This window comes from Lonchura striata, chromosome 20 (genome assembly GCF_050655825.1).
Source record: "Lonchura striata isolate lonStrDom1 chromosome 20, ASM5065582v1, whole genome shotgun sequence".
In the NCBI taxonomy this organism is placed as follows: domain Eukaryota; kingdom Metazoa; phylum Chordata; class Aves; order Passeriformes; family Estrildidae; genus Lonchura; species Lonchura striata.
The window spans coordinates 2,254,043-2,267,036 of record NC_140722.1 but is presented as its reverse complement, the minus strand read 5'-3'; the positions used below and the strand labels follow the sequence as shown (position 1 = coordinate 2,267,036).

The 12,994-nt window shown below is 37.8% G+C and overlaps 1 protein-coding gene across 5 annotated transcripts in view; it reads right to left on the bottom strand.

The window, feature by feature from the left end:
- Positions 1-12,994, bottom strand: part of ITCH (itchy E3 ubiquitin protein ligase) — a 58,820-nt gene that overhangs the window by 30,840 nt on the left and 14,986 nt on the right. For all 5 annotated transcript variants that reach the window (XM_031506587.3, XM_021546297.4, XM_021546298.4 and 2 more), the window contains exon 2: positions 1,583-1,673. In XM_031506587.3, coding sequence (XP_031362447.3) covers positions 1,583-1,652 — 70 coding nt within the window. In that variant the 5' untranslated portion in view covers positions 1,653-1,673. The remainder of the gene's footprint in view (positions 1-1,582; positions 1,674-12,994) is intronic.

Here is a 12,994-nt window from a genome sequence, read left to right as displayed (position 1 = left end):
CTGTGTGTTTGTCACCCACCACAGCCTCACTACATCCTTAAAAAGAAATGACTAATTCAGGCCCATCTGGCTAATCTCCCCAGATTCCCTTTATAGCCTATGCTCCTTTAGAGATTTAGAGAAGTAGCTTAGTATAAACTGCTCTGAACTGCTCCCAAGGAAAACTCTGTGTATTACAGACATCTCACAGATTTTAACTCATTAATTTTCACAAAGAGCTCCCCATCCTTCCCCTCCTGTCTCCAGTACTTCTATGCTACAGCACCTCATGCCTGCACATCTCTAATTATCTCAAAGACCTGCTTTGGAGCAGCAGAAATCAGCAGTCTTGTACCTGCTTTCTAAGTTTGCTCTTACCCAGACACCCTGAAACTTCATTTAAAACTAATGAGGGCAGCAGAATGGAGCACTGAGGGTAGGGCACGTAGGAGATAACACCAGCAACAGTTTGCTGCAGATCATGGCTGAACATCTACAGAAACTTACACCTGAAATTCAAATACCTCAGTAATCTCAATTCTAAACACTGAGGCATTTATTCACTGTCTTTGTGTGAGTCTCAAGCCTTTAGTGGGGAAAGCCTTGGACAGCAATCACCACTTTAGTCCTTGGCTCTGCTCTCTACCCGTGTGGACAAGATACCTCTGTGGAAACCTCTTCCAATTTCTCTCCAATAGTAATTTGTAGGGACAGGATTTCTCTACAGCCTCACAGCCTACTGAGGAAACACAAACTTGTGACCTAAGAGGGACAGCTACAGCCTGTGTAACAGTGAGATCCAACCTCCTTCCTAGTCTAAAGCTTTCTATCTAGTTTTGAGCATTCTTTTCATCCCCACAATATCCCTTTTCTGAAACTACTGCATAGGTCCACAGGTCTTCACACTGAGGGTGAAAAATTTACTCTTGATGCTTCTAAACAGAGACCTGCACATTCCCTTGGATCTCCCATTCAGTTTTGATGCCTCAGTTAAATTTCCAGAAAGTAAAAGTGAGGAAACCTTAAAAATTAAATTTCAGCTGCTGCTCTGTTGGTAAGGCACTACAAAAAGCAAAGGCTGCAATGTAAATCCATCTCCAAACAATACAGAGGTGTTCAATTGTAGTCATATTCTCACCAACGCTTTTATTAAATTTTTTATCCCTTTTTAAATCCATTTCAATGGTGGCCATAAAAACATGTAATAAGGGAGAAGCCATAAGTCAACTTCAATGAACAGCAGTATCAGGAAAAAGTGTTAGTTTTGATATTATGCCAAGTTTCAGTAAGAGCAAGCAGTATCATAATGCACTATATTACATTTCCAGGAGGACTGCCTGTACAATTTAATTAACAGCAACCAAAAAGAATTATTCCTTTCTTTTTTCTTTTACACAAATATGCATCATTTCAAAATGCATTTTAGATAAAATCCAGAATAAAGTAATTGCCAAGTAACAATGGTTTAACATCAATCTTCACTTCTCTTGGGTGTTTTACAATGCAAAACTTCCTGAAATGCAACATAGTAAACTCTGTTTAATTGTGGAAAAACACTGTCACATTTCTAAGCAGAAAAGACAGATAATTTCAGAAGGCTCACCAGTGATCTGAAGCTGTGATTTCATAGACAACCCACTGGCTGGTCCTGATCTGGACCCACTGCCAGCCATAATATGGGCTGGATCTTGAATCTGCATGAAGAGAGAATACAAACATTTCAGTACTCAGAAGCTCAAAAATTCATCTGGCTTTTGACATGTGGATACATTATAGTGCAAACAAAACCACCATACTTGGTTTTTGTCTAGTTCCTTTCCATTTCCCCAAAGTACAGAGAATCCTTTACAAAGGGCTCAGTCTCTATTACATGACCTGCAACTATTTAGGTTTTAGACAAAAGAGGTCTTTTGATTTTGTCACTTCAATCTGCGAATTAATGAGTGAATAATCTTCTAATTCCAAAGTTTGCTGTACCTCTTATGTCTAAAACACCTGTTTGTCTTGGTGTCATAAATCCTGGGTAGACTTATCTTTCTGTGTTAAGTACTACTTGGTTTTTAAAAATAAGCAATCACCACAATCCACAAGCATAACAAAAATTTTATTAAATTAAAAAGGGAATTTCAAATTTAGAGAAACCTGCTTTTGTATCTTTTTTGGTTTTACCTGGTCAGAGCAAGTCTACAGACAGGGACTGTAATGCTATGAAGCGCTTAAATAAAAAAAGAAATACATCACTTTTGAAAGAGAACAAGACAACTTTCAGTTACTGCAAAACTCTTCTCCTTGGCACACCCCAACCCTCACACCAAGGCTGGTCTGATCCTCCCAGCCCAAGGCAGCACAGGTTCCTCCTTGCAGCATTTGGTTTTGGGGGGGCAGACAAAGTGGACAATGTGCATCACAGAGCTTCCAGAGAAATTAAATAGTGTACTATTACATCAAACACAGTCATCACTCTGGAAATACTCAGAATACCCCTGTCACCTATTCATTTTTAAAACACATTTCACCTCAGTATCTCTTACCAACTGAACTCCACTGCAAAATGAACAGCCTGCTGGATACAACTTCCAGAGCACTCGCTGCATCCCTGTCACACCATGTTCCCTCCTTTGTGCCACTTCCACACCGTCTCCCTGCTCAGAACCTACTGCAAACCATTCATGCACCTCTCTGGGTGCCCCCGCTCATGGGGCTCAGCTGCTGTGGCCAGGGAGCTCCTCTTCAGCCCTGAGCCCCCACCCATGCTCTGCTTTGGGCAGCCACCAGATGGGATCACAATGCAGAACAAACATCCCATGCCAGCTCTCAAGCACTTTTCTGCACACATTACTTCCAACAAGGAAAGGAAAGCGTTAGCTTAGGCTGCCGCTATGTGTATCATGAGTCAAAAGACTCCATTTATGAACTTACAGTTGATAACACCACAAGCAGTTTATCTAACCCCAAACACGTTCAGCCACACCAAGGGAACAAGAATTTGTACAAGGAGATCAGGTCTCAATACAGCAACTTTCTTTTTGGAGGCTGCGATTTGAAGCAAATGTCTGTGACAGTGACTGCAGAAATTGGTGTTTGAAAGTTGTGAAAAGGGTACTTCTTGCAATCTGCAGCTTGCTGATGTCAGTGTTTCCTATTGCAAAATGTGACACCACCAAAAAAGGTACTAATGGCTTGCTCAAATAGTATTTGGTGTTATTTGTAGAGTTCAATGCTGCTCTTAAATTTCAGACACGAATCACACAAATTTAAATGTTAGAGTGAAAAACTTTAATGTATTTAAAAAGTAGCCTAAATTGAAATTATTTAGAGGGCAATTCTTAATTCTGCTCCTGTGACTGGTTGCACCAACCTCCCCGAGTATCCTTTATGCTGTATGAAAGCAATCAGATTACATCTAGATCAGTACAGACACACTGGATAGTCTGAAGGAGTTTAGATTTACAAAAGAGCTTCTAGTTTCCATCTGGAGAAATAACACTGCACAGAATACACCTGGGATCCCTGAAGGGAATCACTCTCTACTGAACTCCCACACTAATTTACACCATATGACACTCATTCAGAAGCATGTATTAAAGCCAACTTTCACTTCTAACCTAGCAAATACACTCATTAAAATTATTTTAGTAACATTTGATCATTTTCATTGAGAATACGCAGAGAAAATCTAGCAGCTTAACCACATCTGAAATGAGTGTCCTGCAATCACCTGCTGAGTTAACACATGTGGATGTCTATGATGGGAGACACGGCCTTCACCAACAATCAGCTTAAGGAAAATTCCAGGAACACACTGCCTGCCAAAGCATCTAAAAAAAGTAACTGTACTATACCTTGCTTAGTTCTCTCAGCTGCTAGAAAGTTTCTAATTATTTTTGAACACTAAAACTGAAGAGACTTACTGTACTTTTGCTAGAATCTAGAGGTTGTACACCCACAGCAAGCTCCATTAATCAACCAGGAAAAGTAGAGTTCCAGAAGAAGAAGAAGGAAGCAACAATTTGCCTCTGCCTCACATCTAAACATCCCTACCTCTTGTTCCATGTTTTCCAATACCCTGACTCCAGTGCCTCTTCAACTCCCCCTAAGTGCCTGCTGAGAAAGACTGCATGTGAAAAACGCCATTCACTTGTATTAAAATTTTAGAAGTTTAATAATAATAAAAATAGTAATAAAGACAATCAAAGTTAGGACAATAAAAAGCCAAGAATTATGGACATCTGAGAGCTTTTGCTCTCCCATAAAAGCACGTTATGCTAACAAAGGATTAACCCTTAAAAGCAATATCTTATTGCATATTCATATATCTCTTATATGATTCAAACATCCCTTTCAAAACTAAGGGTGTTTCTGCTTAATGTCTACTTCCCCCCCTCATCTTGTAAATCAATTGTTTTGGTCCCTTGAAGTCTGTGTTGTCCTGATAAGGAGGCAATAATTCCTCTCTTGGAATCTTGGTAACTTGTTGCTGTTATCTCTCCATGTTAAGAATTTCTTTATTATCTTATTCATTCCTTGAGCTAGTTACAAAAAGTATCCTACATCACAGAGTTTCTATTTTAATATTCTGCTATAGCCTAAAAACTGTATTTACTACACTACTTAAAAGAGATTAACACAGCATAACTTTACAACATAACATACCATAGTATGCATTTTAACATTTACAAAGAGCCAATCATATAATATGCATTTTTCACACTCCACAAGCAGAATAGCTGGTTCCATGCCAAGCTTCCAGCAAGGAATAATCACAGAAAACACACTGCAGCTTTTCTCTCAGCTGGGCACTAATTTAAGTCCCTTTCCTGCCATATATGTATATACTTTATCTGGACTTTTCACAACTCATAGAAATTTCATCTACCTCTCTACCTCCATCTCCATCCGTTTTTAGCTGGAATGGATTAGTAATTTAGAAAGTCTGCAGTGAAATGCTCAGGAAAATGGGAAGAGAGCAGGTAGAATTATGAACACCTAATTCTGTTAGGAAACTAAGCTAAAAGATACTGATTAGCCAAAGAAGAATCTGCAGTGATTTAATGAGCTAGACTTAGAAAGAAGCAAAGGAGAGTACAAAAGGCAGTAATACCATCAGTCACACATATTGCCTATTTATACTTAATTTTTAACGTTTTACTCCTCTTTATGTAACAAATACACCAAACAGATTTTGTTTGTGGGTAAAAAAACTACTCTATTAAAAGCTGCAGATGATTTCTACTTGGAATCCACCTAGGGCTACTTGGAAGCCTAATCACAAAATTAAAAAAACACTCCTCATTCTTCAAGTACTTTCATCCAGTTTTATTATAACAGAAATAATATATTATATTATAATAGGAATGTGAAAAGCAAATGTCTTTATAAATTCAATACAAGCACTTTCACAAGTTGAAACTGTCATTTCAAAGCTGAGAATGCATGTTAAGGTTTTTTTCTGCAGTAGAAAATCAAACACATCTTCATGGGTATTTAAGGATTTTGCGTGATTTGGGTTGGGTTTTGAGGTTTTTTCTTGTTGGTTGGTGTTTTGTTGTTCTGGTTTTGTTTTAAATTATAGCAAACTCCTATTGCCATTTTTCTTCCAGATGTTGCAATTCATTCCAAAGAACTGTCAGAATCTGAAACTAAGGAACATTAGCTGAAGGGTTTGAGAACTGTGACAGAACGACTAGGGCAGTTGTTTCAGAGTATGATCAGGTAAGTATGATTTTCTCAGAAATGAACAAGACAAATTGATTGGCATATAAAAAGATAGAACAGAGACAGAGTATCTTCTTGCAACTAAAAATAAACCACTGAAATAGTTGTCTGAACTTCCTCAGCAGCTGCACACCTGCTCCAAGGGAGGTTTGGTTCTGTAATGTCCTACCATAATATGTAAATTATTAAATAAATTATACTCAGCTTCATAACTGCATGCACCATTGCTGGTATTCAGGCAGGTTTGAACAAACACTGCTTAAAATAAATCTGCCTCACAGAAGAAAATTCAGACCATGCATACTTTTGGTCCTGTTCTCTGAATCCCACCTGCAGCTTCCCATTGGCCTGACCCAGTGCTGCTGGGGTATTTTCATCCAAGACAACAAATTTCCACTAAAGTTTACAGTGTGAGGGATAAAAGAAGGAGGAGAATGCAACCCAAATGCTACACTGGGAAAAAGGAAGGCAGCAAAAGAGGATCTCAGTTATTTTTCTAAGAAATCATGAGAAAGCTGCTTTTATCCCCACCCTTTTTAGTGCTTCCTGGTTAAACCAAAGGAAGGGAAGAGCTGGGCATGAGCTTGTCAACTCACAAAAATCAGGGAGTATAGGCAGGAAAAAAATGCTATCAATGGATTGACAGACCTTTAGTATCACACCAATTTAACTTTATTTAAGTGACTTTATTCAGCACTGGAATTTATCTGGTAAGGAATCATCTTGCTGAAGAAGGTAATTTTCTTTTGTATTTATTTAAAAGGAGACATTGAGGTGAGAATGAAACCCTGTAACTATATTACACACACACAGCTTTGGAAATATGTTGGCACATGCTCTTTATAATTTAAAAAAATACTGAAATAATTGCACATTGTTGGCTGCTTTAAGTCTTATGTTTAGCAATTAATTTTAAGAATAGGCTAAGCTGCTCTTTACAGGTGTTCCTATTCAAAGTGCATTTGCAATTTCAATAATGGAGAAAAAACCTGCATAATGAAAAAAATTATTTTAACATACACAGTAATCTTAAAAATGGTTTTGAGAACCTCACTATGTAACAGGAATACAAACTTTTGAAAAAAAACAAAACAACATAAAATATACAAAATTTTGTTCAAAAAACTGCATGTAAAATGTTAACATGTCCCTTTTATCAAAAGGTACATGATAAATACATGCACTTTTTTGTGTGTGAGAAATTATAGAAATGCTTCCTCTCCTTCCCCCCAAACACTGAAGCCGCTCTTTAACTGAAGGCATGCATACTGTGGAAAAGGTTTCTCTCTTTAATGTTAGCTATAACTACACAGTGAGTCCAGACAGAGACAGGGAGTTTGGCAACTTACATGCTTAGTAAATTTGCAGTTACTTTAACTGTTCAAGTTTCATCTTTAAAGTAAAATGTGGTTTGACAAAGCTGGTTTTAGTGGTTTACACATTTTTTCCCCCCTAAAATAAGTTTTAAGGATGTGGTCAGGTTTGCTCAAACAACTCAGAAGACAGAAAGGAAGAAACTGCTGAGTAATCAACCAGGGAGAAAAGAATAGACACAGATTATAAGAGTGTTGAGTACATGTTGGAAAGGGAAGCAATTATGAGGTTTGCATCATGGGATATTTATATAAGGGATGGATCAGAGAGCTTTAACACAGAATGCAGCTTGGCTCCCTTTGGCCATTACTTTGTGAGCAGCACTACATCCATTCACCAAGAAGTCTAGAAAATCCAAGCAGTCTGTGCCAGAATACAACTGCTGGAATTTAAAATGCCCAAATTGGTTTTTGTACAAAGTCAGATACACAATGGATCTGAAAAGTGGCTGTGGGTTGGATTACTGAGCTGTGTGGTCCTGTCTCCCCTGCCCATCAGAGCCAGCACAGGCACAACTTCCTGCAGCTTCCATGCTCAGGTTATCCAGGTAAAAGCCAACATCCACACAGCTGCTCTGAGAGAAGCAAGAGAGATCCCAACTTAAAGATAAGACTGGAGCCAATTCAATACAGAAGCTAAAAATATGGTTGTGGGGAATACAATTTAATCAGTTTGGGAAGCAAACCAAGTAACATGACTTTCAGAGGCTGCAAGGAGGGACAAGCAAGATATATAAACCACAAAACAAATTAAAAAGAGGTGCCCAACTTCTGTCCTGGCCCTACAGTAGACTTCCTAATGAGAAATCCTTGATGCTGAAATAGAAGCTTCATCTACTATCCTGTCTTAAAATTGCATATTTTTTTCCATACCTGATCCATCTATACAATGTATACGATCTACTGTACTCCTGGCTCAACACAGGAATCACTTTCTTGTTACAGCTCCTTACAGATTATAATTTCTGCACCCTTTCCAAAGACAGTGGTATGTCAAGAGTCAGAAGTTATATCTTCTCTAAATCAACAGGTCTAATTCTACAAGTGAGATTATCTGAATCTGTTCTCTAGAGCCACCATTCTGAACTCTTCTATGCAATCTTTTACTGCTATGAGCAAACATACTTTATAGAGAATGTGATGAAAATTCTAAATTGAGATCAACAAAACAGGGATGAAAACATGCATAAATCAGCTAAAAAATAGTTAAAATGGCTTTGATTGATAACAAAGGCACTTCTTGCAAGAATAATACTGGAGTGTTTGTGTCAAGGCCAGGATGCCTTCACTCTGATAAGACTCCAGCACAGATGCTTGACCAGCAAAACAGCCTGTGCTTCAAAGACGAGAGTGCCAACAGGGTTATGTCACATCACATATGTCATTCCATTTCCTGTCAGCCCAACAGGAAAACAGACTGTAACTTTAAAGAGATGGATACTCCAAATAAGGAAAAAAACAAGCAGCGCTAGCCTCCACTGAAGATTTATGGAAGTTGAAGTAAGCCAGATTCTGAAGCAAAAGACTAGCAAAAAACAACTTTTGAATCCCAGAGGATATAAAATATCCATATGTGAAGTAGTTTGTTATCACCAACAGGAACCTGAAGCACAATAAACAGTGACAGACACCATTACATCCATACTCCACAAAGCATGAAAGAGACACTGGCTATCCCACCTCAAGACATGGAAATGTTCTGGTGTCTGAGAGTTAATGAAATGTATGAGAGGTTGTAAGTAATGTGAGATTTTAAAGATAAATATCACATTCTCTGTGGCAAAGAGAGGGACACTCTTTACCCTGTAAAGTCTCATACTGAGTTTTGTTTTACTAACTTCCTGTGACCTCAATGCAACATGAATGATGAGCGTGACACCATATTGATATACAACAATGGCATCAAAAAATGATTGTCACAAACAGATCTTAAATTACAGCAGCAAACACGAAGAAATTACATACTATCAACCTTAAACACCTTCTCTAGAAACAACTATTTAAGCAACAGTAATCCTCAGGGCTGATTCCTTGTTTCTAAATACCTACCACTGCAAGAGAGAACTAAGCATGGGAACTCTTCTGAATCTGAAGTTTTTAAGTTGGAAATTTTGAAAAACATTCATCCTACCTACCAAAGCAAAGACATTGCCCAATGAAAGGCAGAATAACCGTAAATGTTGCAGCCAGACACCCAGTGATACTTTAACTTTTCCCTGAATACCTGGGATCACCAGGTAATGTTTCTTGTGCAAATGGAACAGGTTAGAAAAACTGGTCTATCAACTTCAGCCTGAGGAGAAAAATGCTTCCAACACTGCTTGAAGTCCAAATTAAACTGTCTTCAGGCCTCCCAAACTGGAGATTTACAGCAAAATTATAGAGAATTCAGTCATTAGCATTTCTCTGCAAGAAGAAGCCTGCTTGTAAAAACTTTTTTCTACACACATGTATCATTTGATTCTGAATAAAAAAATGGAAAAAAAAAGACATGTAAAGAAACAAAACTGCAATATAAAAGATTCCAACAAAGACAATCATAAATTGACAGTTTTTCACACTCTCAGTAGTACATCAGAATTTCCCCAACCACAAGCTGTTCTTAGACTAAAACTGTGACAAGGCAGGACAAAAAGGAGAAAACTGGCATTGCCACCAAAACTCAGACAACTTCCCAATGGATTTCTTTCCTAATTAGGAGGATGTTAGCTTTTACTAACTTTTAAGAAAAGCTTAAAGAAGGAAAAAAAAGAAAAACATACATGAACATCACATGCCTTTTGCTTAATTTCCAAAAGCCTGGCAAGAGCAGCCAATGCAGAGAGGATAATTAAAACCATGTGTAAAAACAAAGAGATGGTCTATTTTTGTTTCAGCCATTTCCTTCTCATGGTACAATCCATGAGGACAATTCATATATGCAAACCACTAAGCTAAAACTGGTTCACTGCTGTACTCTTCAAAATATAGCAATACTTAAAATGGCTGGTTCTGAAACGCTGCCATTGGAAAACATCTGTGAAACTTGGCATGCATTGTAACCCCCAGTACAGAGAATTAAACTAGTATTAAGATGACAGAGGAGAAGGCAGTGAAACTGGAATAGCTGTAAGTAACTATCACAAACTCAAACAGATTTTTGAATTACTGGATTTACCCATAAATTAATTGGACATTAACTGGATTAACTCATGCATTTTAAAAGCCACTGCTTTTAGAAATTAATTTTGGCCTTTAAAATTCTTTGCAAAAAAATCTGTGGTAATCACATCGTTTCAACACAACACTGCACTGACTCAGAACTGTTTCATTCTAATGCTTCTGTGATGAGGTTTCAGGAAGATTTCCCAGTGGGAGTTCACAACCAGAACTAAGTTACAATCTGTGGAGTGGAAAGGTAAGTAGTTACCTTGCTACCTGCACAACAAGACTAATTGCTTTTCATTCAAGAAACCAGATAATCAAGCCTGCTCCTTTGCAGATGAGAGTTCCCAGGTGTTATCATGGGCTGGCAACACACAAAGTAAAAGCTCATTTATAGGGAGCTGTGCTCTTTTATCTAGTTCATGATGGGCAAAACTCTTTCCTAGGCCCCCTTTTCTGGAAGGTCAAGAATTTTAATTCACTGCTGGTGGCCTTTTCTCAACTGACACCTCTAAAGGTGTGAGCACACAACAGTTTTACTTATCAAACATATCTAATCATATTTGGTTGAGGATGCAGAGTGAACACCTGGCAGCCAGCCATGGTTATACCATTCCATTGCTCTGCTCTGACCATCACATTTCTTACAGAATTGTTTAAACGAAGTTCAGCCTGCAAAACACAAATTAACCCCACAATCTGAAACCAACCAGGTGACAGTATTGTGAGCAGAAAGTTTATGCCCTTAAAAGGTGAAAGTCATAGAACTGGGAATGATTTGATTATACAGTGAAGCAACTTCTCAGTATGAGCAATATTCTTCTTTCACAGGGAAATACCCTTTTAGCATCTCCAAAATATCTCTGACCTTAAATATTCCTGCTACTGTTAGATTGTTATAAAAAGGCAACAAGTTCTAGCAATCAGAACTCTCATATCTTGTAGAAATTAATTACAGCTGCCTCTCTTAATTCTTCCACTTCCTTGCACTGTGAACCATGTCCTACATGGACTTTTGAGGAAACAGAGGTTAAAGAAATATTCTGTGTTGTAACTTTAGGGATATCCTTCCTTAGAGAATAAGACTGACTGAAGCAATGTAATCAACAGCAAGTATTTCCCTAACAGGCAATAAAACATTTTATATTTCACTTTTATAAAACACAACTGTTACATTTTGAGGTTTCTATAAAGAAAGTATCTAGAAAGTATAAACAGTATTTCTCAGTGGTAACCTTGAAGAGAATTTTCTCCAGGGAAAAGCACACTTCCAAGTAGTGACTTGGAGTAAATACAATATCCTACAGCACACACACACAGTTATGGCTCACCCAAGTAACATCCCACCCTGACTGTAGAAATACACGTATCTGTTTTGTAATTCAGAGATCAGATTTCCCAACTCAGGTCACATTTTATCAGAAAGGACGACTCCGAGCCAAACAAGCACTGAAGAGAAGTACCACAAGGCAGTTAACAAAACAGTTACCCAAAACAATAATGTTTTGTTCCATCTGCCCTGTAAAAGCTTATTTAGCCCTACAGCCATGATTAGCTTCAGTTGGCTCAGAGGCAGAGAGGCTCCTACAAAGCAAAAATCCCAAGCTTGTGCATCTCAGGCAAATATTCATGGTGCTGTTCACAACAGGTTATTTTAGACCTTGCCATGACAGCATGCAAAGGAATCTTCTGAAGAACTTCACCCAAGGTCCCTTCCTGACTTTTGCTATGGGAAGGGGAAGGAAAGAATTTATCTGGAGGCTTCTGCTTATCACTGCTTCAGCTGCATGACACAGTAGTGAGAAGAGATAGTCACATAAATCCACAAACTATAAGCCACTTATTCATGTTATCAAATTAATTTTTGATTAAGGAAAAAAAATAATCTTAATGTGATCACTCAGAAGAAAAACATTAAGTCAAAATTTTACATTATTTCCCCTCCTTTAGGCAATTTTCTTACTTATAATCTATTAACTGATGACTGCCTGGAAGAGATATTTCAACAGTTTTCCTGCAATGCAAGAAGTTAGTAGAAGCAGTATGGAAAAACACGACTTAACACTTATGTATTTAAAACAAAGGCATTCATTGATTAAAACCATGAAACATGCAACACATGAACAAAACTTGAAAAGATTAAAAGACACGAGAAAAAAATCCAAAATTTTGATTGTTATGAAGCGTCCAGAAAATTACGGACAAGGAGACAAAATACACAGACTAGGCACTGACTTTGAAGTTAGGGTACCTAATCTTGTGAAACACTGAGGATGAGAAAAGTATGCTTGGTTTAACTCCTGGAGATTTCTGAAAACAGTCTAAACAGTGCCAAGCTACATTTCTATCTTTACCTCTCAGACCCTTTCCATGTATTTTTGCTCTTCCCTATGTTGTGCACTTAAACAAAACACAATCCAAGAATGATCTGAAAATAACATAAATGAAAATGGGTTACTAAATGAGTATACGAGGATATCTTAAAGCAAAAACACATTTCCAGGAATCGCTTTCAATTTCTTCCTTTTTTTTTTTTTTTTTTTTTTTTCCCCAATAGAAGCAAACAATAATTTGGGCTGGAAAGGGCCTCTGGGGGTCATCCTATCCAACATCCTCCAAAACAAAGTACATCGGTGTTAACCCAAGCTGTTCAATTGTCCTGTAGAAATGTTCACTACACTCAACTAGGAGCGAAATGCAAGTTAGAATAAAGGCATCTTAATAGATATTCATGTTTTCAGATACAAAAAGTGAGTGGCTCTGAGGCTTTACACAAACACATG